The sequence below is a fragment of the Chionomys nivalis genome, chromosome 1 (genome assembly GCF_950005125.1).
Source record: "Chionomys nivalis chromosome 1, mChiNiv1.1, whole genome shotgun sequence".
In the NCBI taxonomy this organism is placed as follows: domain Eukaryota; kingdom Metazoa; phylum Chordata; class Mammalia; order Rodentia; family Cricetidae; genus Chionomys; species Chionomys nivalis.
In genome coordinates, this window is record NC_080086.1 from 199,130,348 (window position 1) to 199,156,647 (window position 26,300).

The 26,300-nt window shown below is 40.1% G+C and overlaps 1 protein-coding gene across 3 annotated transcripts; it reads left to right on the forward strand.

The window, feature by feature from the left end:
- Nucleotides 1–1,635: 1,635 nt before the first annotated feature.
- Nucleotides 1,636–25,931, forward strand: Fam133b (family with sequence similarity 133 member B). 3 transcript variants are annotated; one of them, XM_057783021.1, is made up of 11 exons: nucleotides 1,636–1,761; nucleotides 8,424–8,521; nucleotides 11,634–11,712; nucleotides 12,614–12,688; nucleotides 12,802–12,831; nucleotides 13,183–13,245; nucleotides 13,864–13,956; nucleotides 15,679–15,729; nucleotides 20,375–20,461; nucleotides 21,999–22,047; nucleotides 24,404–25,931. In XM_057783021.1, exons 1-11 carry the CDS (start codon nucleotides 1,738–1,740, stop codon nucleotides 24,406–24,408), a joined length of 654 nt encoding a protein of 217 aa, XP_057639004.1. In that variant the 5' UTR covers nucleotides 1,636–1,737; the 3' UTR covers nucleotides 24,409–25,931. The 3 variants fall into 3 exon arrangements, with proteins under 3 accessions (XP_057639004.1, XP_057639001.1, XP_057639002.1); XM_057783018.1 differs by having other exon boundaries at nucleotides 21,999–22,043; XM_057783019.1 differs by lacking the exon at nucleotides 21,999–22,047.
- The last annotated feature ends 369 nt before the right edge of the window (nucleotides 25,932–26,300 follow it).

Genomic DNA, 26,300 nt, shown 5'->3' on the forward strand with positions numbered 1-26,300 from the left:
AGGTTTGACTTAGGGAGTGGCTACCTGCAGGATATTTGGCCTAGGGTGTGTTCGCTGTCCCAAACATCAAATGCTTTGCTCAAGAATTAATAGCTTGATGTCTCAAGTGTTGGAGCAAGAAACTGTTCTTGTTGTCCTTTGTATCATATTAAAACAGTCTGTTGCCTTCTTCCCCCTTTTTGTATTGGGGCATAAAAATGTATGAAAAATAAACACGGGTAAAATTCAGCTTTCAGTATTCACTGAGTTACCCTCTTGGTCTATTCTAGTCTCTGAGTTTCTTTCTTATCCCTGTTCCTCCTACCTAACATTTTTAATCCTCACTCCCCTTCCCTGGAACGTACAAACCCGCTGTGGGTAGACTGCGGCAGAAGTCATGACCTAGAAGGTGACTTACAATCCTCTGATGGACCACTATACTAGCCCAACATCTGAGCGTCTGAGCTCCAGCCCTCACCCACTGAGCTACTGCCCCAGTACATCTGTTTGTTTATGCTGTCATAGTTTATACTGTTTTATAGCTCATTGCTTTTCAATAATATATAGTGGCCATTTTCCCCAATCAACACATGTAGCTCTACTTCACTTTTTAAATTCCTACATGATTTGTCAAGGCATGAGAGTGCCATACCTTAGTCATTTCTTTTGTCATAAATATCAAACTTGATCTCCCCCAACAAAAGAGCTGCCTAGGTTAACATCATTACAGTGGCTGTTATTAGATATAAAGTGTCGCGCTTACTCTCCAGACTAAGGATATGTACACCCAAACACCAGACATTTGAGGCTGTAGATTGTCTAACATCTATTTCCACTCAAAATCCATACGAAAATAATTCAGAGCGTAGGAAAGTCAACCAATATATTATTATATTTAGAAAACAACGCATGTTATAATCAGTGAATGCTATTCACTTGGAAAATCTCTACCTAAGAGGGTTATTAGTATAATTATACTGTTTACAGGTTTGCCCTTTTGAAGTTATTCATCTACTCCCATTCAAAACTCTGCCCGTACAGTAAAATAAGATTTTCCCCTTCATAGTCAAGGTCCTTTGCCTCCAGCCCCATGTGATCTTCCTGCTTGCATCTCCTCTACAAGTACCCCACACTGTCACACTTGACTAGTTCTTGCTTCCCTCTCAGCTCTCACAGTCTACCTGAAATGCAGTTTTCCCACCCTCCCTTGTCCCCACCAATGACAGTGTAAGGTTGTACGGAAAGCATCAATTTCCATCTTTGACACACTTGTGTTCAAGTGCTCAGCAACTCAGCTTTGCCACTGTGGGACATGAAGTAAATGACTTGGCTTCCCTACCCTCTATTTTTCTCAGCTGAAAGATGAAAAGCATTGGGGGGGCAGTATGTAATTCACAAACAAACAAAAAGAGCTGTCCTCGCTTTATTTCCAACAGTTGTACCAGCGCATGCACAGTAAGAGTTGTAGTAATCTTAGTTTCCTCTAGAATGAGTATTTCAGCGCACAAAGAATGGAAGAAAGCCAAGGCCAATGGAGCGAGGTGCCTTGGCACAGGCTCCTGGGAACCGCAGGCGGGTGCTGGCGCCGGTCTGTCCTCCGCACCGCCAGGGGGCGCTGTGGCGCGCGCCGGCCCGGGAGTGGCGGGGCGCCGCTCTCTGGGCGCGGCGTAGAGGCGGTGGGAGGACTTGCGGCGGGCCGCTTCGGCTTCTTCTCGGGCCTACTCTGTCCGCGGCTTCCCGCCCCTTCAGCCGGCCGCCATGGGGAAGCGGGACAACCGCGTGGTGAGTACCCGGTGGGGGAAACCGAGGGACGCCGCGGGGCCGGAGCGAGCGGAAGCCGTGGCCCATCGCGGACGGGCCGGCGGCCGCGGCGCACCTGCGGACCCCGAGACCCCGCGCCTTGCGGTGCGCGTGCGCCGTGCTCGCTTCGGCGCCTGGGTCGGCGGGCTCTGCGAGCCCCGGGGCCGCTCGCCCCGCGGCGGTGAGGGCGGCCGGTGCGGAGAGGCCGAGGCCCAGGCGCCACGCAGCCCGGGCGCGGGGGCAGGGGATGCGGGGATGAGGGCTTCGGGGTGTTCCAGACTGCTGTGCCCACGGAAGTTCGTGACTTCCCTGAAGTCACAGCTTGAGCACAAAGGCGCGTGGGTACCTACTGAGCTGCCTGTGACTTGATAGTGCTCCCCGTCTTCAACACGTCGGTTTCTGTTTTGGTTCCTTGTAGTTCCGTAATGGAACCTCTTAAGTCGAGAACCCTGCTTCTACGGTTCAGGAATGTAGGAATGTTCTTTCCTCTTGGCTTCAAGAAGAAGCCACGCCTTGTCTGGACCAGAGAATAGAGTTGAAGTGGCCATGCGCATGCCGGACCCCGCACCGCCAACCCCGAGTTCGAGGTCCTGGATTGCTTGGGCTCTTAGGCTTAGAAATCATCTCACTTGTTTTCTGGAGATGTTTCAGTTTTGTTTTCATTGGTGATGCAGTCGTGGTTTTAAAGATTATTATTACAAACATTTGTTTCTTACAGAAATCCAAAATGTTCCATTTTACTGGAAACTTTTCATTTATACATTCCTAGGGCATTTGTGAAACATGAAATCAGCTTTGTTTACTGGTTCGTTTGACATTTCTGTAATGTTGTGCTGCCATAGCACAGACTTTTCTGGCAGCATTTTGTTTGTATTTCAAAGATTATAAGCCCGAAAACATTAATTCAAGAGGTGCGAGGTATAGATCTGATGGAGTCTGATTCGTTGAGGACAGGTTGAGGCTGCTTAAACCGCAACCAGAATTCATATCATTTGATACTTGCTTCAGCACCTCATGAGTCTGGATTTTTTTTTTTCTATAAAGGCTCACTTTTTAACAGCGCCTTTAAATCCACGATATCGTATCCATTTCCCACACATGTACAATTCTCCATTATCAACATCTCCCACCTTAAAGGTACATTTATTTGTTCAGGTGAACTTGTGGTTTATATTTAAGGAATCACACCATGTTGTGCATTTTATGTCTTTGGACAAATTAATAGTGATATGCATCCATCACTGGGATGCATTGTCACTGCTTTGAAAGTCTCTGCTGTGACCTTTCCTGTCACTTAAGTTCATGACAATCACTGGTTTCTCTATTGGCTCCATAGTTTTGCCAGGACTTGATTTTGAATACTTATCTCTGAAAATATTAGCTGTGCTGTTGTTGTTTAGAGTTGGTCTCAGAGGCAATCCAGTTCTTTTTCTTTCACCGATGATATTGTCACTGTGTTAAAGATTATACAGTTTCAGACTTAAAAAAACAAACCTTTAGGGTACTGGAGGGGGTAAAGCCTTGAGGGCGCCCTCATGCGCGTGCGCTCTCTCTCTCTCTCTCTCTCTCTCTCTCTCTCTCTCTCTCTCTCTCTCTCTCTCGTTTGTTATGACACAGTGTCTTTCTGACTTGTAACTTTGTAGACAGGGCTGACCTGTACCCATCTCTGCTTCTGGAATAGTGGGATTAAAGTATGAGCCACCAGGCTTCATGCGGCACCTGCAGAATACTGGAGTTCCATTCCCAGCAGCCACATCAGGCCATCCATAGCCCTCTTTCTGACTTCCATGGGTACTGAGCACCAGAGACCAAAAAAGGGTGTAGAATTTCCTGGAATGCACGTTAGACACAGATGACAGCTGCCATGAGGTTTGGGAACTGAACCCAGGTCCTCTGCCAGGGCAGCAAATGCTCTTTCTCCTGCCCTTAGTATTCCTTTTTATCAAGATAATGATTTTTTTTTTTTTTTTTTTTTGGTTTTTCGAGACAGGGTTTCTCTGTAGCTTTGGTGCCTGTCCCGGAACTAGCTCTTGTAGACCAGGCTGACCTCGAACTCCCAGAGATCCGCCTGCCTCTGCCTCCCAAGTGCTGGAATTAAAGGCGTGCGCCACCACCACCCGGCTTGAATTAATCTTTTTAAAAATAATTTATTTTTATTTTATATGCATTAGTGGGTTTTACCTATATGTAGGTGTGTATGGGGATGTCAGATCTTGAAGTTGCAGGCAGTTGTTAGCTGCCTTGTGGGTTCTGGGAATTGAATCACAGGTCTTCTGGAAGAACAGTCAGTATTCTTACCCACTGAGCCGTTAAGCATATAAAATGGTGAAGGGAATGGGCTGCAGAGATGGCTCAGCAGTTGAAAGTACATACTACTCTTGAAGAGACCTATATTAGGTGGTTCACAGCCGTCCCTAACTCTAGCTCTCAGAGATCCAACATCCTCTTCTGGCCTCTATAGGCACACAGACACATACAATCAAACAGTAAGGTAAATAAATGTTTACAATGATAAAATAGTTGAGGGGAATGTCTTCTCATTTTGGTGCACATGCATTCATTTTTTGGTTGTTGGTATTGATTAAAATGCCTTTTTATTTTTTGGCAATTGCTTTTGCTTTTCACTTTATCACCTTGGACATCTTTCCAAATCATAAACTATAGATACTTTTCTTTTTCTTTCTTTTTTTTTTTGTTACTACATAATATTTCACTTAAGGGGCATACTTTCAGCATATTTCATGAATCCTGAGTTGATGATGGCCCAAGTGTTTTCAGGTTTTGCTGCTGTAATTTAGTTGGGATGGTCCTTTTATATAGTTGCACTCTTTAGAAATATTTTTTACAACTTTAAGACTTTTTTAAACTTTAAATGTTTTACCATTAGGGACTACTAAAATGATTTCAGTTAAAGTATTTAGTGCTCTCAACCCCAGAAAACCTAGACAACAAAGAGGACCCTAAGAGAGACATAAGTTAATCTACGTGGGAAGTAGAAAAATCAGATCTTCGGAGTAAATTATGAGTGTAGGGATCATGGGGGACAATAGAAGGGGGCAGGAGGAAGGAAGGGGAGTGGAGAAAATATATAACTCAATAAAAACAGTTTTAAAAAAAGAAAAATGAAAGTTGAACCATATAAAAAAAAAAGTATTTAGTGCTCTTGGAAAGAACTTGGGTTTGGTTCCTAGTACCCGTATCTCACACTTAATAACTCCAGTTTCAAGGATTTGATACCCGTTTTTGGCCTTCAAAGATGCCTGTACACGTATGATACACAAACAAGCAAGTATATATACCTAAGCTAAAAAATAATTATGCCAGGATGTATATGAATCATACTGCTTTACAATTGTTAAACTTTTTTAAATTGTTAAAATTTTGCATTGCATTTGATACCTGTAACTTGCCTTGATTCTCTAAATATTCCTGACATTGAGAGCTTGTAACACTCCTGCTTGTAAGAAATTTATGTCAGATTTGTGAATTATTCCAAGTAATTAATTAGGCAGTGTTGTCTTGGTGGAGGTAATTTTCAGCATGTGCTGTGCATTGTGTTTTTTTTTAAAAAATATTTATTTATTATGTATACAATATTCTGTCTGTATGCCTGAAGGCCAGAAGAGGGCGCCAGACCTCTTTACAGATGGTTGTGAGCCACCATGTGGTTGCTGGGAATTGAACCAGGACCTTTGGAAGAGCAGGCAATGCTCTTAACCACTGAGCCATCTCTCCAGCCCTGCATTGTGGTTTTGTATTGTTTACTCTGCCAGAGAAATCTGGAAGTCTGTCACATTTGTTACAAAGGTCGAAATGTTGGTCATTTTTATAGGTCTTGTTAAGTGCAGCAACTACAGTGATTTTTTTTGTTTCTTTCACAGTGTTAAGAGTAAGAGAAAGGCCTTAACATCAACCTGAGAGTGATTATCTTCAACCTAAGTTTCTATCATTTAAACATTTATCGACTTGATTTACACTTGGGAAAGCTGAGTGTGAGGATCCGGAGGTTGAGGCTGGGCCAGGTGTGGTGGTGCATGATTATAATCCCAGGCTGAGACACGGGCGTGAGAATTATGGACAGACGCAGCTACTTAGGGAGATGTGTCTCGAAAGAAAACAGACGTTATATCTATAGCAAGTTTTAGTAAATCAGCATCTCTACCAAAAACTATCACTAAACAAACTTTTGCTTTATTTTATCTCAGTGTTTTTGAGGGGAAAAATGGTCTCCGAAATGTTCGTTTATACTACTGTAGTAACTGTAAAGTACAGAGCGTGTTTTTTTTATTGATTTGTGTGTGTGTGTGTGCGTGTGTGTGTGTGTGCGTGTGTGCGTGTGTGCGTGTGTTGACGGAAGGCTGTTAGTTTGTTCCCGGCTGCTCAGCCCTGAAATAATCAGTCAGAAACTATATTATTTGCAACACTGTTTGGCTAATAGCTCAAGCGTATTGCTAGCTAGCTCTTACATCTAGAATTAATTTCCATTATTTTATGTTTTACCATGAGGCTCCTTGGTGTCTCCTGACTCCACCTACTTTTTCCCAGCATTCAGTTTAGTTTTCCCCACCTAGCTCTGTTCTACCTAATCACAGGCCAAGCCAGCTTCTTTACTCATTAACAATAAAAGCAACACATATACAGAAGGCCCCCCCACACCATGTGTGTGTTTGTGTGGACGTGGATATAGCTCCCACATGAGTTGATGCTGACTTGCCTAGTGTGCGCAAAGCCTTGCGTGTGACCCCAGTACCTTGTAAAATCAGACGTGGTACCTGCCTGTCATCTCCCCATCCTCAGCATGTCTTGTTTTTGTGTAAACACACACTCGACAAGTATTTCATTCAACTGTTTCTCTCTAGCATTTCAGTTGGTGTGGAAGCAAAACGGTGGAGGCTGATGTGTTGTTCCATGTATTTCATGCATCATAAATTTTACTATTTTTCCCCCTTTTGAGACAAGGTCTCGTTGTGTTGCTGTGGCTGTCCTGGAACTTATTATTGTAGACCAGCTGGCCTTGAACTCACATAGATTCTCCTGCCTCCTTTTCCTGAGGTTAAAGAAATGGCCCATTATGCCCAGCAACCTTAGGCATTTTAAAGTGTAGTTCATTGCCATTAGCTGCATTTGCAGTGCTCTGCAGCCTCTCTCAGAACTCCCATAACCCCAAGTTTCTCTCATCTGGTAAGCCCAGTTCTGCCCTGTCCTCATGGATTTGCTTCTGAAAGACACCTCCCAGAAGTGGAACTGTGATGCTGTCTGGTGTTTGTCTTAACATAGCTGTTTTCAAGACCCTTCCAGATACAGTGTTAGAATTCGATTTTGTGAAAATTGAGTGGGGTGTGTGCTGTCTTTTTCTAGTCGCCCTTGGATGCTATTTGTTGTGTTCTGCCTTTGACTGTTGTGAGTCTTGACTGCTGCAGAGAACATTGGTGGTCTACTAGAGTCTGCTTTGCATTTGTGTGGGGATCTGTAGTTCCTCAAATTGGAGGTTTGTGTGCTGATTCTGTATGTAACTTTTTGAGGAGCAACTAAATTATTTTCTTTAACAGCTATTCAGTCTTATTCTCCCACCGACAGTGCACAAAAGGCCCCAGTTTCTTCCCATTTGTAACAATCCTTGTGATTTTCTGGTTCTTTGATAATAAATAGCCTTCCTACTGATACTGAGCACTCTTTCTTGTGTTTATTGGCCATTGACAATGTGTCTGTGGAGAAATACCTATTTTAAGTTTTTTGCTCAGTTTTAAATTAGATAATAAGATGTTTTGTTGTCTTTTTATCAGGATATGGTTTCTCATTCTGCAAATTGTCTTTATTTGGGGCACATTTATTTCTTGCACATATTAAATTTTGGGAGGTTGGAGAAATGGCTCAGTGATTAAGAACACTGGGTTTGAGTCCCAGCACCCACCTGGTAACTCACAACCATCTGTAACTTTATTCCCAGAGAATCAAACGCACTTTTCTGACCTCCACAGATCCTGTATGTACACATTGCACAGAAAGACATTCAGGCAAAACACCCATACATTTTGAAAATTATTTGGGGTGTTGTTTTGAGATAAAGTGTCACATAGCTACTCCTGACCTTCCCCTGACCTTCCTACCTCTAGATCCTGACTGCTAGAATTGCAGGTATGTGCCACTGTGACTGGCTACCATTTTATGAAGTCCTCTTTGTGTTGTTGTTGTTGTTGTTGTTGTTGTTATTGATTATAACTTAATTTTTATGTTAATTTAAGAATAAAATTGCCATTACTATGGACTAGGCAACTTAGCAGTAAGGCAGAATTAGATCGTTTTTGTTTCTTTGGAAGTGGGTTTCTTAATTTGCAAGTAACATAATGTGGTAACCTTCTCTGGGCTATTGGGTTTCAGGAGAAGTTACCCTAAAGACTTCAGCAGGTGAGAGGCATCATTATTTTTCAGGTCTCTGTTAAAGCAACAGTATTGTGTGTTATATGGAGTAACTCCTTACCTCACAAATAATCCCGGCTATGTAGAAGATTGACTTGGGTTTTGAAGTAAGTTGATAGTCAACTTGTTCATGCCTAGTTCGATATAGTCATTTATACTAATGTTGCTAGATGTAAGTGTCTTTTCTTAGTGGTTATTCTAATGGAATCAATTCTTCTTTCCTCAAGGCCTACATGAATCCAATAGCGATGGCTCGATCCAGGGGTCCAGTCCAGTCTTCAGGGCCAACAATCCAGGATTATCTGAATCGACCAAGGCCTACCTGGTATTCTCAGTTTACCTGTTCATAAAGTTTATTCTTACTGCCTTTAGTGTTTGTTGAGCAACTTCCGGATAAAAAGATTGTTTACTTATTTTTGAGAATTTCATACATGAGTATTATATTTATATCATTTTCATTCTTTCTTCCTCCTCCAACTTTTTCTATTCTCCATTCCCGCTCCTTCTCAAATTCATGGGTCCTTTAATACTGTCACACATGCATGTACCCTACTACATCCTGGATTCACATTGTGTTCCTCATACATGCATGGGTTGGAAAAGCTGATTGATACTCATTTTCTCTGTCCTCCTACACGCCCCCCGGCCTTCCTGTGGCCTCTTCGTCCAGGTTGGCCTGTCATCTGCTGTCATTATGCACAGCTTATTTAGACAGCCATGTTGTGACTTCATGGATGCCTTCCCCTGCCGAGTATAAAAGGCACTGTCCCTCGGTGGGCATCTTGGTTCTGGGTTTTTAAAATCTTTCTGCCCCTCTTCTATAATTTTCCCTGAGCCTTACATGTAGAGGTGGAATTGTAGATGGACTAATTTGGGGTGGTCACCATGGTTACTTGTTTTCTGTGTTTTGACCAGTGTGGGTCTTTGTAATAGTCTCCATCTGTCGCAAAAAGAAGCTTCTCCTTTGAGGGGTGCGATCTGCCCTTATCTGGATGTGTCTTTAGAATGTGGTTAGAAAGTTTATTGGATTGGGGAAATGATGATAGTTGTTTCCTCTCCGGGATCTGTGGCTGTATTAGCCACAGTAGTTGGCTGTTTGCAGTTTTAGCCATGAATTCTGTCCAGTGTGGGCCTTATGGCCAGTTAGCTGATGACTGCAAAGTAAAGGTGTCACTCTTGCTCCACTGGGGATATGCCGTGCTCATCTTTGTGATTCGTGGGCTTTCCCACTGGGTTCTCTCCCTTGGGGAACTGAATAGCACCTTCAGGTCCTTTCAGAGCTGGTCCCCAGAAAGGAGGCTCCTGGTCAATTCCAGCTTGATTCCTCCAAGTCCTTTGTCCAAAGTGTGTGGTCAGTCTGCAGCAGTAGATCTTACGTTTAAGTTTTGTGCAGAGGTGGTGGCAGTAGCCTATATTGTTTCGTTCAGGAATCTCTAACCCCTGGCCAACAACTCAGGGAAGTTTCCCATGCATGGCGTTGAGTGTTATTATATAATCTGTGGCTCCTTCCTGTAGCATTATCACCCTGTGTGAAACAGCTCCCTTTTTATTAGGTTCTGTGTTTGCTTGACTCTTTGTTTTTTGATTTCTTTGTATATCTGAATATTGATATTTTATCAAAAATTCAGCTGGCAAAGATTCTCTGTGAGCTATCTCTTTTCACTCAATTGTTTTCTCTGCTGTACAGATTTTTTTTTTTTTTTTTTTTTTTTTTTTAGTTTAAACGAGGTCATGTTTGTTGATTGTTGTCTTAATTCCTGGGCAAATGGAGTCCATGTTTGAGAGTCTGGCATAGCAAAAAAACACTTCGAGGAAGCTTTCTCCTATCACCTTTTTCTGTAGCCTCTGAAATGTCTCACTTAACCTTGCAGGGTCTATGCTGTTTAAAATCAGCAGTGGGATGAATGATGGTACCTTTCATTGAGATTCACTTAGCATTAACAGGGAGTAACAGGAATACTGTACCGCATTGTTCCAAGTTCTATCAGCTGATCCAGGCGAGTCAGAAATACTGGAGGAGTAGCTCTCATCTTCTGTAAATACATGGTCACAGTTTCAGGCAATATTATTTAATATTTCACTTTTTTGTTACTACTACAGTCCTGAAGTGACAAATCACTAGCTGTAGAGTACCATTAGATCCAGGCAGCTGTAGTTGATGCTTACTATATGCTATAGAGAATCCTTTCAGCTCAATGTCCACCTCGTCCTGTATGCTGAAGTATTCCTTTTTTTTTGGTTTTTTTTCGAGACAGGGTTTCTCTGTGGCTTTGGAGCCTGTCCTGGAACTAGCTCTGTAGACCAGGCTAGTCTCGAACTCACAGAGATCCGCCTGCCTCTGCCTCCCGAGTGCTGGGATTAAAGGCGTGCGCCACCATCGCCCGGCTGCTGAAGTATTCTTAACCACTGCAGCATACCAGAGAAGTTCTCCAAAATGTTATTTTGCCTTTAACGTGGTAAGAGGGGATGGAATTTAAAAGGGAAATGCTCAAGAAAGCATTTTACCCATGAGTTAGAAGCCTTTAAAACAGCCCACAAGTTATATAATTCATAAGAGCACTTATAGGAGTCTTGGCAAATAATCCCACTCCTAACAAGATTCATGGCCGAAGGATGTTAGGTACTGTTGAAAAGGGAAACGGTAGAAAGTCAGACATGGGCTTGTAAGGGTCTTGCTAACAGAGTCACACAAGGCACACTTAATTCCTCCAGCAAGGAATTATGACAACATGTGGGATATGACCAACCAGCTCAGAAGGCTTATTAGGTGATGCTCAGGATTTTTATTGCTGGTTAGTCTCTGCCATCACATCACATTCTCAAATTCCTCAAACCCAGAGAGAAAGCAGATACTCGGCCTAAACTGTACTGTGTCACACATACTGAGTTTAGTCGGAATAAGCTGCTCTTAATGAGGGAATGGTAAGACCTCCAAAATCTAGCTCCAAGATGCCCACCTTAGGTCAGTGGTCCAAGAAGGTAGGCTGTATCAAGCCTTTGGCGTGCATGTTGAGTATTTTATGTCATGGTACTTACCAGCAGAATGTAGCATTGAGTAAGATAGACTCATCTTAACGCAGACAGCTTGTGGCCTGAGGCAGATAGATGTCTTTCTCTGAATTTGATTAAGGCTTTTAGGTACCTATTATTGCTGGGTTGTTGTGAGATTTAGTCGAAATAATATTTAAGTGATCTGGGTTTGGAAGAGGAGTAATATCACCCAGTGATATTTATTGTGATATATTTATCATGATATCATGATTATTTACATAGTTGTACACAAAGAAATTTGAACTATCAATATGAAAAGGAGTCTGAGAATATGAAAATTCTAAATATGAAAATACGTTATAGACAAAATTTTGTCTTGTGTGTGTCCGTCCACTTAAACTAAAATGCAGTGCTTTTGAAATTGTCTTTGCCATTCTGTCTTTAAGGGAGGAAGTAAAGGAGCAACTAGAAAAGAAAAAGAAGGGTTCCAAAGCTTTGGCTGAGTTTGAAGAAAAAATGAATGAGGTTTGTAAATGGCATCTTTTAAAGAAATAGACAAGTCTTTTCCTTAACATAAAAATGAAATCTTTTCATTGTTTCACTTTAATAAACCAAGAATTTGAGTGTTACTCTTTAGGCCTTAAGGGTATTCTATATTTTATAAATATTACTGTTATATTTGAAGGCAGGTTTGTGAGTAAATTAATACCTTCTATAAAAATAAGAGAACTCAGTAAAGGCACTTCCTCGAAAGCCTGATGATCTGAGTTTGATTCTCGGAACCCACATAAACATCAAAGAAGAGAACCCACAAGTTGCCTTCTGGTCTACACACATACACCATTATATGTGTGCACCCACACATACCTCATACCTGCCCACGATAATCATAATCATACTTTTTTTTCCCCTTTTTTGTTTTGTTTTGGTTTTCAACACAGGGCTTTTCTGTGTAGCAGCCCTGACCACCCTGGATCTCTCTCTAGACCAGGCTGGCCTCAAACTCACAGAGACTCAACTACCTCTGCCTTCCAAATGCTAGGATTAAAGGTATGTGCTACCACTGCCCGGTGATACATGATACATTTTTTATTAGTTTTTTGTTGTTGTTGTTGTTGTTGTTTAACCCAGGCATGGTAGCACTAACCTTTAATCCCAATACTTGGAAGGTGGAGGCAGGTGGAGCTCTGAGTTCAAGAAATACAGGCAGATTTCTGAGTTGGAGGCCAGCCTTGTCTACAAACCAAGTTCCAAGACAGTCCCAGGGCTACACAGAGAAACTACATTTTACATAAATGTATACACAAATGAAAATAAGTAAATCTTTTTGTTTAAGAAGGAAGCTGAGATAAATAGCTGAGTGGTCTAAAACAAAACTAGGAAAGAGAATAGGAGCTTCTAATGGTGTCTCATAACCTTTTTGCAGAATTGGAAAAAGGAACTAGAAAAACACAGAGAAAAATTATTAAGTGGAAATGAGAGCTCATCCAAAAAAAGACAGGTAACACCCTTTTTGTTTATTGTCATTTTTCTCATGGATTTCATGATGGTGTGTTAATAAATACACTTGAAAATTTCATCTACTTATTCAGACTTGTGTTTTTTTCTATTTAGAGAAAGAAAAAAGAAAAGAAATCTGGTAGGGTGAGCAAAAGTTTTCTATTTTTCTAAATGTTACAATTAAGAGCTATTTAAAAAAGTAAGAATGATTGATTTTTACTGTAGATGAGTCCTCGGGCTGTGATGGGTGGTGTTCTCTTTAGACGTGAGGGGTCGCCTCCCTCATAACCTAGTACTTTTCCTGTGCTGCTGAAGAGGACAGTTGTTGATCGTTGCTCATATTGTCACTGTTGAGTTTAGAGGACTGAGATGACTTTTACCTATGAATATGGCATCTGTTTCTCAGACACTAGGTTGATTTCACTAAGTACTTGAGTGACCTAATAAACCAATTCCCGCATCTCACAAGCTTTAATTGTTTTGTGCTTGGTCAAGTATTCATCTTCTTCTTCATCGAGCTCTGATTCTTCCAGCAGTTCTTCAGATTCTGAAGATGAGGTAAGATTTGCTGTGGTTCATGAAATAATGGGTATCTACTTCAATGTCAAGGGGACTCCTGATGTAAAATTGCTGCTAGACATGCTGATTTCAATTAATTATTCATAACTTAAAGTGCCCATATATGAATAAATGAAATGATGAAATGTTTAAATATTGGTAATAAGTTTTAAGTTTGCTTTGTCTGTTTAAAATAATAGAATTATTTGTTTTATAAAAAATCTAAAATACTTTTGACTCATTGATTAGAATTACATAATTCAGATCACTTGACTCTTCTTCAAATAGAAAAATAGCATGTTACATTGTTACATTATGATCTTCATTGAGCCAAGTGTGGTGCTGCACACCTTTAATTTCAGGAGGCAGAGGCAGGATCTCTGTGAGTTCAAGGCCAGCTTGGTCTACAGAGTGAGATCTAGGACAGTCAGGGCTGCACAGAAGAACCCTGTTTTGAAAGATTAAAAATAAATAAATACATAAATATTCATTAACAGAAATATGTTTATAAGCTGGTCCTTTGATTAAGTTCTGGTCATTACTACATTTATGGTATTAGTTAAATGGATAAATTATATTCCGAAACAGAAAGCAAATATTTCTAAATGTTTTGTGTAGGATAAAAAGCAAACAAAAAAGAAGAAGAAAAAGAAGAGTCGTGGCCGTAAGTCCCCTGAGAGCTCAGTGCTGGAGTCCGACTCGGACAGCAAGGTGAGAGTCAGGCGCTGAGTCCTGGGCAGAGGCTGCACTGTCACTGCGATTACACAGAGCTGCTTGGTTTGTACTTTGAGGTTCTGAGCCAGTTGACTGGTGTATTTACCATCTATTTATTCCCTGAGTGCTTTCATATACATGTTTCTGTGTCTCCCAATCTTCATGACAGTGTTCTTTCATTTTCAAAAGATAGTTGTAATTCAGGGCAAAAAGAAGGTGAGCGCTGAGCTGATTATCTTTTACTAGCTAGCCTATTGTGCTTTCCGTTTGACCCAGATTGGTTCTATACTGACTAGAAATGTCTAGTCCAACTGACTTTCAAATTTTCGTGACCATTCTTTAAAAAAGTGTGAAGTGTTATATGGCCATGACTGTAATCAGTGGTAGACAAAATGAAGTATTGGCACCTATTTATTGAGATTGATTTATTCCTGTTGGAGAAATGTAGTAGAAAGCTTGCTTGACATTCCTGAGGGAGACTGGGTCAAGCTTCAGTACCAAAAAAGAAGCATTGATTCCTAGGTCCTATCTCCAAAGTCTGATTGGGATCAGAAATAGTTTGTATTTTTGACAGATGCCCTACATGGTTCTGATGAGGAGCACCCAAGGAACATAGGGGCTCAGGAAACTAAAGCTCCTGTTGAGGTTTCTGAAAGATTTTCACTCGCCCTGGGAAGGACGAGCTCTGACAAAGTTCCCAGTGTAGAAAATCCTTGGTGGCTGCTGGCTCTCTCTGTCACAACGCAGCAGTCCTCTCATCATGACAGCTAGGGTTCGTGGAAGGTAATGATGAGGGAGCTGTTTGTTAGTAGTTACAACTAAGGGAATAAAAGCAGAATTTTTGATGTGGACAGAAGACAAATCACATTGGTGGCTGGCAGAAAACCATGTGGATTATAGAACTTCAATGCATGTGGCCATAACAGGCAAAGACAATGGCATGAAGCCCCATATTAAAATAAGCCGTGTGGATATTGGATACTATTTTAGGGGTACATAAACTTTATTCAGTTAGATAACAAAAAGGTCTTACATGTAGTGTTGATGGAGCGGCGGGGCTGCGTCCCCGGCGCCCACCCGGCTAGCTTATGCGCCGAAATAATTACACGGAAACTGTATTCTTTTGAACACTGCCTGGCCCATTAGTTCCAGCCTCTTATTGGCTAGCTCTTACATATTGATCTAACCCATTTCTAATGTTCTGTGTAGCACCACGAGCTGGCTTACCAGGAAAGATCTTAACCTGCATCTGTCTGGAGTGGGAAAATCATGGCGACTCCTGACTCAGCTTCTTTCTCCCAGCATTCTGTTCTGTTTACTCCGCCTATCTAAATTCTACCCTATCAGAGGCCAAGCAGTTTCTTTATTAATTAACCAATGAAAGCAACAGATAGAAAGATGACCCTCCTCTATCAATGTAGAGATACATATAAGATAGTTGGGACTTTTTTTGTTTTTTGTTTTGTTTTTCGAGACAGGGTTTCTCTGTGTAGCTTTGGCACGTCCTGGAACCCCTCTGTAGACCAGGCTGAACTAGAACTCAGAGATCCTCCTGCCTCTGCCTCCCTAGTGCTGGGATTAAACCACTGCCAGGTTCATAGATTGAACTTTTATTTTCAAAATAAATTCTGATATTGAAGTAAACTTTTATTAGTCGTGAATCAAATCACTTTGGGGGAGTGCTGCACTTCTACTGTGTCTCTTTGTGTATTTATGCAGGACGGTTCAAAAAAGAGAAAGAAGTCAAAGGATGTGACTGAGAAAGAAAAGGTAACTATTTCTATACTGCCTGTAGGTAGTCTGTGACACAGCACTTAAATGACTAACAGTGATGTGTACCATAAACAAGGGGTTTCATATTAGTGCGATGGTTCTTTTTAGCTATGAATTTATTTATGAGATGGGGGCTCGCTGTGTTGTCCAGGTTGACCTTAGACTCCTGGGATCTTCCTGGGAAGCTGGGGCTGTGGCCACGTGGTCCCCACTATAATGTCTTTATTAATAATATTAATTGGTGTATATTAACTGATAGAAGGAGAAAACCATGTTTATTTTAGTAGTTACTTGATTTGGTATTAACTCCTAATATTCAAAACTATATTTCAGAAAAGTATATATGAAACTAAAACTTAGTAGTACAAAGTAAAAAACTGAAACAGCTGTATTGTGATTTTGAAGTACTTCAAAGTATTACATAGAGAATCTTACACACTGAATAGCCACCCTGATAGTCACTAGAATTACTTAGTGGTTTACATTTGCTTCTGATGTTGCTTTACTGTTTTAAAGTCACCACTCCTTCAGAGGCAGTGGTCCTGGAGTTAATGTGCATGCTTCTCACATTTAGCACATAAGTATAAATGTATTCATAGTAGCATCCAGTGTTGTGTGGTTTTTAAGAGTGTCAAGTTCTGAAATCTGCTTTTTTATCTAGCATTACTGCTGACACTTAGCCTTGATGTTTTCAAATTTATTTCTTTTGCTTACAATATTCCATTTATTCTCCATCCTCCTATGGAACATCTAGATTGTTTTTATTTTTAATAATTTATTTATATATGTGCACCATGTGCATGAAGGTGTTTATATGGAGGCTAGCAAAGGATATAGGTTCTTCTGGAAAAGGAGTTATAGGTGGTTCTGAGTTGGTTGTTGTAGATTCTGGCAACTGAACCTCAGTTCTCTGCATAAGCAGCAAGTGCTCGTAGCATCTGAGGCATCTCTGCAGCCACCAGTTGTTTACAGTTTTCAGGAAACTGCTGCAATGCATATTTCTTTTTTTATTTTAAATATTTATTCATTTTTATATGTTGAAGTATTTTGCTTATATATGCATATGTACCAGGTACTTGCCTAGTACCCAAGGTGGCCAGAAGAGAGCATCAGTTACTCCAGAACTTGAGTTGCAGACAATTATAAGCCACCATGTATTTGCTGGAAACTGAACCTGGGTCATATATATATATACACATTTTTTTAATTGATATTTATTGAGCTCTACATTTTTCTCTGCTCTTTTCCCTTCCTCTCCTTTCCCCGCCTAATCCTCCCCCAAGGTCTCCCTGCTCCCAATTTACTCAGGAGATCTTGTCTTTTTCTACTTTCTACTTCCCATGTATATTATATCTATGTAAGTCTCTCTTAGTGTCCACATTGCTGGGATTATGGTTTATAAGCTGGCTTTCTTTGCTTTATGTTTAAAAACCACCTATGAGTGAGGACCTGTGATGCTTGTCTTTCTGAGTCTGAGTTACCTCACTCCAAATAATGTTTTCTAGCTCCATCCATTTTCCTGCAAAATTCAAGATGTCGTTATTTTTTCTACTGTGTAGTACTCCATTGTGTAATGTACTACATTTTTCTTGTCCATTCTTGGTCGAGGGCATTTAGGTTGTTTCCAGGTTCTCACTATTACAAACAAAGCTGCTATGAACATAGTTGAAAACATGGCCTTGTGGCACGATTGAGCATCCTTTGGATATATACCCAAAAGTGGTATTACTGGGTCTTAAGGAAGGTTGTTTCCTAATTTTGTGAGAATTCATCCAAGGGTTGTACCAGTTTGCACTCCCACCAGCAATGCAGGAGTGTTCCCTTTTCCCCACACCTCTCCAACATAAGTTGTCCTCAGTGTTTTGATCTTGGCCATTCTTACAGGTATAAGATGGAATCTCTGAGTTGTTTTGATCTGCATTTCTCTGATAACTAAGGATGTTGAACATTTTCTTAAGTGTCTTTCAGCCATTTTAGATTCCTCTGTTGAGAGTTCTCTGTTTAGGTGTGTACTCCAATTTTTTTTTACTGGATTATATGATCTTTTGGTGTCCAATTTCTTGAGTTCTTTGTATATTTTGGAGATCAGACCTTTGTATGATGTGGGGTTAGTGAAGATCTTTTCCCATTCTGTAGGCTGCTGTTTTGTCTTCTTGACCGTGTCCTTTGCTTTACAGAAGCTTTTCAGTTTCAGGAGGTTCCATTTATTAATTGTTACTCTCAGTGTCTGTGCTGCTGGGGTTATATTTAGGAAGTGGTTCCCTGTGCCAATGCGCTCAAGTATACTTCCCACTTTCTCTTCTATAAGGTTCAGTGTGGCTGGCTTTATGTTGAGGTCTTTGATCTATTTGGACTTGAGTTTTGTGCATGGTGATAGATATGGGTCTATTTTCATTCTTTTTTTTAATTTTTTTTTTATGATTTATCTTTATGTGCATTGGTGTGAAGGTGTCAGATCCCCTGGAATTGGATTTTCAGACAGTTGTGAGCTGTCATGTGAGTGCTGGGAATTGAACCCTGGTCCTCTGGAAGAGCAGTCAGTGCTCTTAACCGCTGAGCCATTTCTCCACCCCCCTATTTTTATTCTTCTACATGTTGATATCCAGTTATATCAGCACCACTTGTAAATATGCTTTCTTTTTTCCATTTGATATTTTTTGCTTCTTTATCAAATATCAGGTATTCGACGATTTGTGTATTGATATCTGGGTCTTCTATTCAGTTCCATTGGTCTTCCTGTCTGTTCTTATGCCAATACTAGGCTGTTTACAGTACTGTAGCTCTGTAGTAGAGTTTGAAGTCAGGGATTGTGATGTCTCCAGAAGTTCTTTTATTGCACAGGATTGTTTTGGCTATCTTGGATTTTTTGCTTTTCCATATGAAGTTGAGTACCATTCTTTCGAGGTCTTTGAAGAATTTTGCTGGGATTTTGATGGGCATTGCGTTGAATCTGTTGAACCTGGGTCTTTTGCAGTAGCAACAAGTTCACGTAATCACTGAGCCTTCTCTCTGGCTCTATACAGTAGGCATTTCTTTTTTTTTTTTTTTTTGGTTTTTCGAGACAGGGTTTCTCTGTGGCTTTGGAGACAGTAGGCATTTCTTAACTATACCTTTTCTCCTGTGACTTATTTTTAATTTTCTATTATATCTAAAACTGTAATTTCTAGATTCCCAGAATGTGAATGCATTTATCAAAACATTTTTTCACCAAAGTGTTTATCTGTTTTACATTTCTGAACAGTTGATTATACTAATGCTTGCATAATTTTTAGTCTTAAAAATCTCTACTTACATTCCTAAGTACATTATAAAAAAAGTTTTAGTTGGTGTGTATACACATGCATATGTTCCTATGATGTGGCGGGGGGGTAATGGTATGTTGTACCATGTGTATATGGAGATCAGAAAACAGCTTTGTGAAGGGTGTTCACCCCTTCTACCTGTATGTGAGTTTCTAGTGTCTTTATACTCTGAGCTACTTTGCTGTCCCAGAACTAAGATGTTTTTAAAATGTAAATGTAGGAGTTAGGACATTGGCTCAGCAGTTAAGCTTGTTTGTTTCTCTTCCTGTGTTGTGAGTTTGGTTCACAACACCCTTATAAGCATCTATAACTCCAGCTTCAGGGGATTTGACACCCTTTTTAGCCTCCATGAGTACCTGCACACAAGCATGACATACCCTCTTGCATACAAACATACGTATAAATACAAATGAAATAAAACTTGAAAAATATAGTACTCTAGATATAACATTTTATATATATATATATATAAAATACTCTAGCTATAACATGATATATATATATATAGAATGCTATTATAAAGGTATTCTTTTAAGTCATAACAAGTAATTGCCAACTGGTTGTCTTTTCTTACATCATCCTTAATAGAAGCAAAGGGATTAAAATACAAAGGACTTAAATCTTTCACCATCTTGGTCTCTTATGACCTTAAAATTGTATCTGCTAATTTAAGGAAATAAAGACATTATATCTAAATCACTAGTTCTCAACCTTCCTAATGCTGCAACCCATTAGTACAATTCCTCGTGTTGTGGTGACTCCCAACATAAAATTATTTTTGTTGCTACCTCATAACTATAATTTTTATACTGTTATGAATTGTAATACAAATATCTGTCTTCTTAGAATCTTAGGCAACCCTGTAAAAGGGTCATTTGACCCCCAAAAGGGTTGCAACCCACATATTGAAAACTGATGTAAATGGATATGTAGTTACTTGAATTTATTAAATGAAAGTATTACTTTAGTGGAATTAAAAACTTAAGTTCTGGCAAATGTCACTATGTTTAGAAATCTCTGAATTTAAAACTGGGTGATTTGTAGAAGGATAATTAAAAGAATTTTTAAATATAACTTAGAAACGAGATATGGGGCTTGTGTGAGGGCTCAGCAGAAAGAAGCCCTTGATGCAGACTTGACAACCTGAGTTGAATCCTTGTATCCCACAAAGTTGCAGGAGAAAATAAAAAGACTCTGTGAAGTTACCCTCACCGATACAAACAGACATGTGCCTACATGCAGATATACATGCACATAACAAATTTTCAGTTTGGAAATAGAAGCATAAAGTTTTTATGGCAGAGTTTTTAAAATTGGGATACATGTATTTGTTTTCATAGGACAATAAAGGAGCCAGCAGGAAAAGAAAGCTGTATGAAGATAGAGCACTGACTTCTGAATCATCGTCAGAGGTGGAGTGTGAGGAGGTGGGTAAAGAAAACTAGTTCAGAGTGAGTTTTAGAATTTTATGACTGTCAGTTTGATGACCAATCACGCTTTCCTGTGCCTCTCCAGTGTCACACTTTTAATGTTGTCATTCTGGTTACATGAACGTGGCTAAAGTAGAAAGAATCAGACATGCTGTTCATTTGTGTCTTACATGTTCTCTGGGCACTGCCAAAGGAGCTGATTTCCTGAGTCTGGCTTCGCTAGGCTTTTCTCCTTTGGTGTCCACCTTGCCCAGCTGTCTTCTCTGTTTCACAGCTCCCTGCTCCTTCTGTATCTTCCTGTTTGTTTGTACCTATTTCCTTTTTTACTTCCTGTTTCTGGTGATGGCCCTCAGAACCATCATACCAGTTACCCCATCTTATAGTTGTAAGTTTTATTCTTTTTGAAATGAAACTTGTAGCTAATATAAGCTAGTTACACTAATTTTCATATTACTGTCCCTTACTAGAAGAAATGGAAGTACATAACAATGTGTAATCTGACGAAATTGTATTTGAATATATAAGCACTCAAGTAAGTATGAGATTGGAAGGTAAAATCTTCAGTTTAGACTAGGGTTGGACCCTTATACGTGGCCACCAGTCAGTTTCCAGAATGATGGACATTTCAACAAGCTCTCAGAGAGCTGCCACCCAATTGCAAGCAAACAGGATCTAATGTGTGTGTTTGTTCCTTTATTCCTCATTCTTCCTTACATTGTCAGGGACATTTTTTATGTGTTTGTGTCATGTATCTAACAGGTATGCCATTCAGCTGAATAACTAGGCAGTTTTTATCTTCTAGTATTGTTATATTTCACATTAATCCAGTATATAATAAGGAATGTTTAACAAAATACCTTATTTGTACTTAACATTTAATATACATGGACTTTGAGGGCTGGAGCGATGGCTCAAAGGTTAAGAGCACTGGCTGCTCTTGCAGAGGTCCTGAGTTGAATTCCAAGTAACCACATAGTGATTCACAACCATCTGTAGTGAGATCAGATGCCTTCTTCTGGTATGAAGGCGTACATGCAGATAAGGCCAACCTAGGTTAGAGAGGTTTTATACACACACCGGGGGGGGGGGGGCTTTAACAACTTTCAGTTTAGTTTGAATTCAGCACACTGTGCTTTAAAAGGTCAAAAGGAAATACAAATGATACAATCATTGTTATTTACGAGGATTTACCCCGTTGCTCTCTATAGAGTACAGTGTATGTGTGACTGCTGTCTTTTAACAGTACAGAATTGAGAATCAGGTGCTGGTCTGTGCTATGCTAGAGTTCGTGATGCCTTCCCACAGTCGCACTACTTGTTCTTGGTGCTGAGAGACAATGCAAGGGAAGACTTTAAAAACTTTTAAAATCTTAATTTATGTTTCATTAATGAAACTTTATTGATACATAACAGAATTCATAAAAATATAATTTTTATAATCAAAATTTTCTACGTGTGACCTGAACATGTAAGATATATGCACTAAGCAAAAACGACATGGTTGTCTTCTATTCACAAACATTTCAACTTTGTAGGTGCAGGCGAAAAGGAAGAAAAGTGGTGAAGTGCGCGGGAGAACAGCAAGTATCTTATGCTTACAGATACCCGCAGGCCCACTGCTTTGTTTGTTTGTTTGGTTTTGGGGGTTTGTGGGGTTTTTTGTTTTTTTGTTTTGGTTTTTTGAGACAGGATTTCTCTGTAGCTTTGGAGCCTATTCTGGAACTCACTCTTTAGCCCAGATTGGCCTTGAATTTACAGAGATCCACCTGCCTCTGCCTTCCTACTGCTGGGATTAAAGGCCCATTGTTCTTTAACGTCACCTTAATTCTGCTGGGATCAGTTGAAGACTGGGAAGAGTGTGTGTCCATCACCTTTGGTTACTGGATGGGAGAGAAGCAAGTAGGCTTAGGAAAGGGGAGCAAACAGCTCCTGACCCCTTTCAGTATCTTACTGTCAGAAAAAGAAGTTAAAAGCTGAGAGTAGTGGCATACACCTTTAATCCCAGCGCTTAGGAGACAGATGCAGGCGGATCTCTGTGAGTTGAGGACTGCCAGGTCTACCGAAGAAACCTTGAAGCCAAAAAAATAAAATAAAATAAAATAAAAAATAAAAAAGTGCTCTTAACCAGCCATCTCTCCAGCTCTTTGGGGGGGGTTGTTTTTCGAGACAGTGTTTCTCTATGACTTTGGAGCCTGTCCTGGAACTAGCTGGCCTTGAACTCACAGAGATCGCCTGCCTCTGCCTCCCTAGCGCAGGGATTAAAGGCGTGCGCCACCACTGCCCGGTTTACCATTTCCTTTTTAAAACCAGTTCTGCCATTATGCAAATTGAGAAATAGGAAAAGAGAAAGAAAATTTAAGAAAACGGGAATGTATTTAAAGGAGAAGTAGCGCCCCCCCCCCCAAAAAAAAAGGAAGAAGAACAAAATAGCTGATTCCTTCAGAGTGTAGTTCAGACCCTGCCTGTGAAGTCCTCTGTGTGCACATGGGCACCTTTGAAGGCACTTTCTTCAGGAGAGCTAAAAGAAAGAAGTGAGGATACCCCATTTGTAGGTCAGGGTAGCCTTTCCCTAGAGCTTTAGTATAAGGACTTCTCTGGAAGTTGGGCTCACTTGGATTTACATGATTCCAAAATCAATTTTATGTGTTTTTTGACAAGAAGCTCTTTTTTATGAATGCAAAAATAATTTGGTTGACTGTTTTACACTGTAGTTTAGTTTGATTGATTAATTAGAAAAACAGTTGGCTAAGTCTATTGTGTGCTATTATTCTTTCTACTGGCGTGTGTTTGATAACCAGCATCTCCACTAGGCATGGTCTAGTTCTTAGAGAACAGAGTAGAAGGTAGAAGTGTATATATGGGGACACGAGTGAGTAGCTAAAGAAAGCCTCCCCATGGGCCTAAGGGTTTAATTCAGTGGTAATGTACTTGCCTTATATATGCAAGACTGTGGGTTCCACCCTTGTACCACAGTAAATAAATTTAAGATTTGGGGATCTTTTTGTAGAATTATATCTAAGTACATGCTTTAAACAAACGAACGAACGAACAACAGCTCTGGGAGCCAGAGCTGTCGTCACTCTGTCTTCAGCATCCCCAAGAAGGCAAGCTGCAAGGTTCTTCTTTAACAGTAGCAGAGGAGAGGGATCTCTGCCTCCCTTGCTTGCATACCACTTTTTCCTCCTGAATAGCCTCAGCAGTAGCCTCGAAATGATGCCTTTACTTCTGTAGCAGAAGCACTCAGAGGAGTTAAGTTCAGTAAAACTCCAGCACCCTTTACCCACTAAGAATGTGACTGCTTTTCCAGAGCAGTGATTTCCCTGTAAAAATCAGGCATTTGACTAGATATGGAGGTATGTGCCTGTAATCCTAGCATCAGGAGTTCAAGGTTCAAGGCCAGCCTAGGCTACAGGAGACCCTGTCTCAAAAAAAAGTAAGTTTATGTTTTATTAAATAAAATATACCTTTATGTATATATCAGTATTTTGTATTAGTAGTTGGTATTAGCAGTTAAAGTAGTGCTGCAGTCTGAACAGTACAGTTTATGTTCCAATTTAAAAATATTTGATTAAATACTTGGATCCTCACAAAAACTGCAGTTTCCCTAAAAAAGCTGCATCTTGCTGTATTAGAGCTGTAGTTCGTTTTCCTTTGGAAGCTGTATATATAACATGAAAGTAGCGATTGATAGCATGATTTAGTTGGGTCTTTTATAGACGCTTCTGTTAGAACCCACTAATATACCTGTCTTTGAGACTCAGCAAGTAGTCCTAGACTCCATATTGTGGTCATTGAGGCTTTTCTAGAATGCCCTAACCAGCTTGGTTGCTTCTGTGGTTATTTATAGTAAGTAGCTGAAATATAGAAGTGATAGTGTTCTTAACTGGCATGTTTTCAAATGGGCACAGTAGTAATGCCTGTCATGGGATTGTCTTTACAGGATAAAGATAAAGCCAAAAAGAGAAGGAAGCATAAGAAGCACAGCAAGAAGAAGAAAAAGAAGGCTGCCAGCTCCAGTTCAGACTCGTCCTAGCATCGGGAAGACCAAGGTCCTTTACAGGGTGCAATGGTGAAGGAGCTCTTAACTGTGAAGATAACGACATACGTAGTAACGTGCATGAATTCCCTTGTGTTTAGACCTGTCCTGGACTAGTCAGTAGCCACTTGAATGCTGCTGTATGAAAGGCCATGATTGTTGCCTGCTGCCTGAACACCTTTTCCTCTCTCTCCCAGTGCTCGATGACTCTGGGGGACTGTACTTTGCAGTCATATTAGTAGTTAAGATATTTGGAATAAAGCTAATATTTTTTACTAGATGTACTTAGGATAAGTCAACAGAAACAGTCTGAATCCATCTCTAAGATGTGACCAGAAATAATGAGGTGACTCTAGGGAAATTTTCAAAATAGGGGTTACATTAATATTTCAAAATTCTTATGCTGTAGATAAGTGTATTTTAATTTTCCCCATGTATATTTTGATTTACTTGGGGAAGGAGCTTTTAAGGGGGGGTTGGTTTGCTATCTCTTTAGCTACCAGAACAGCGTGCCTTTGATCTCACACTACTTTTGTGGACACAGTAGCCATGCTTCCTGGGAGGTCAGAGCTGGGCACCATCAGTCCTGCCCTTGAGTGAGGTTAGTGATATCCATTGTATGCTGCTTTGAATGAACCAGAGATACTCAGCCCTTTGCAGCATGAGAAGCCCCCACAGCTCTGGCATTTACCTCCACTTCAGTAATATCTGAATGTTTCTTAGGGTTAGATTGTGTTGTCATTTGATTTAATTCTGCCTACACTTTGACTTTGGAGAAGTGGTTAGTAGACACTGGTACTTTCTGAACTGATAGCTAACAATTCTAAAGTGGATGTTTTATGCAGGTCTTAACCAGTCAGAAGGGATTATGTAGCCAGTGATAGCTACTTTATGTTTTGTATAGATTTTGTTTAGGCTGCAGTGTTTAACTTTTAACTCCTTACTCTTGCTGTCTTAAGTTCATTACTATGTTTAGTGGCACACAAGATATTTAGCATGTAAAAAGCAGGACTTTTGGTTTTCGTTTTTAACAGCTTCATATTGAAGCTAAGACTTTTACCACAAACAAGTTGAGTGGCAGGCCTAGTATGCTGTATCTTGTTACATAAAGCTGTTGCCAGAATCTTAGTAAATAGAATGTTTTAAAAGTTTGTTGTCTTTGTATATTAATAACAGATTATGACATGTTAACTTACATGAAACTACATTACTGCTCTTCCTGTGTCATGTTTTACTGAGATTTTGTGCCTCATCTCTGAGTTATTAGGAATGTTGAAAGGAATTGATAAGTCATTTTCATTTTACACTTTTATATAATCGGGTAATATGAATATAACAATGTACAATTTGCCTGTCAGAGTGTGTGCTAATTATAGTGGAATATGCACAGAACATTTTGGCATGAAAGAGGCTGAATAAATAGCTATTTTACTTAAAATAGCTGTGCTCTTATCTCCCTTTGGGTCACAGTTAGCTACAAAAGTTAGTGATAAATACGCCCTCAGGTTTTTTTTTTTTTTTTTTTTTTTTTGGTTTTTTTGAGACAGGGTTTCTCTGTGGTTTTGGAGTCTGTCCTGGAACTAGCTCTTGTAGACCAGGCTGGTCTCGAACTCACAGAGATCCGCCTGTCTCTGCCTCCCGAGTGCTGGGATTAAAGGCGTGCGCCACCACCGCCCGGCTCGCCCTCAGGTTTTTAGTGATAAAATAACACATTTCCTGGGAGGTTCCTTAAAATATTTACTACTATAGGGTATCAAAACATTTGAGGGATATATGATACCTCCTCCAAAAATTTTTTTTT

Bases quoted from the DNA above. Each gene is read 5' to 3' on its own strand.
- Fam133b (XM_057783018.1), top strand. From the start codon at position 1,738: ATGGGGAAGCGGGACAACCGCGTG. The intron at 1,762-8,423 runs GTGAGTACCCGG...TCTTTCCTCAAG, and splicing joins GGAAGCGGGACAACCGCGTG to GCCTACATGAATCCAATAGC. The intron at 13,246-13,863 runs GTAAGATTTGCT...TGTTTTGTGTAG, and splicing joins CTTCAGATTCTGAAGATGAG to GATAAAAAGCAAACAAAAAA.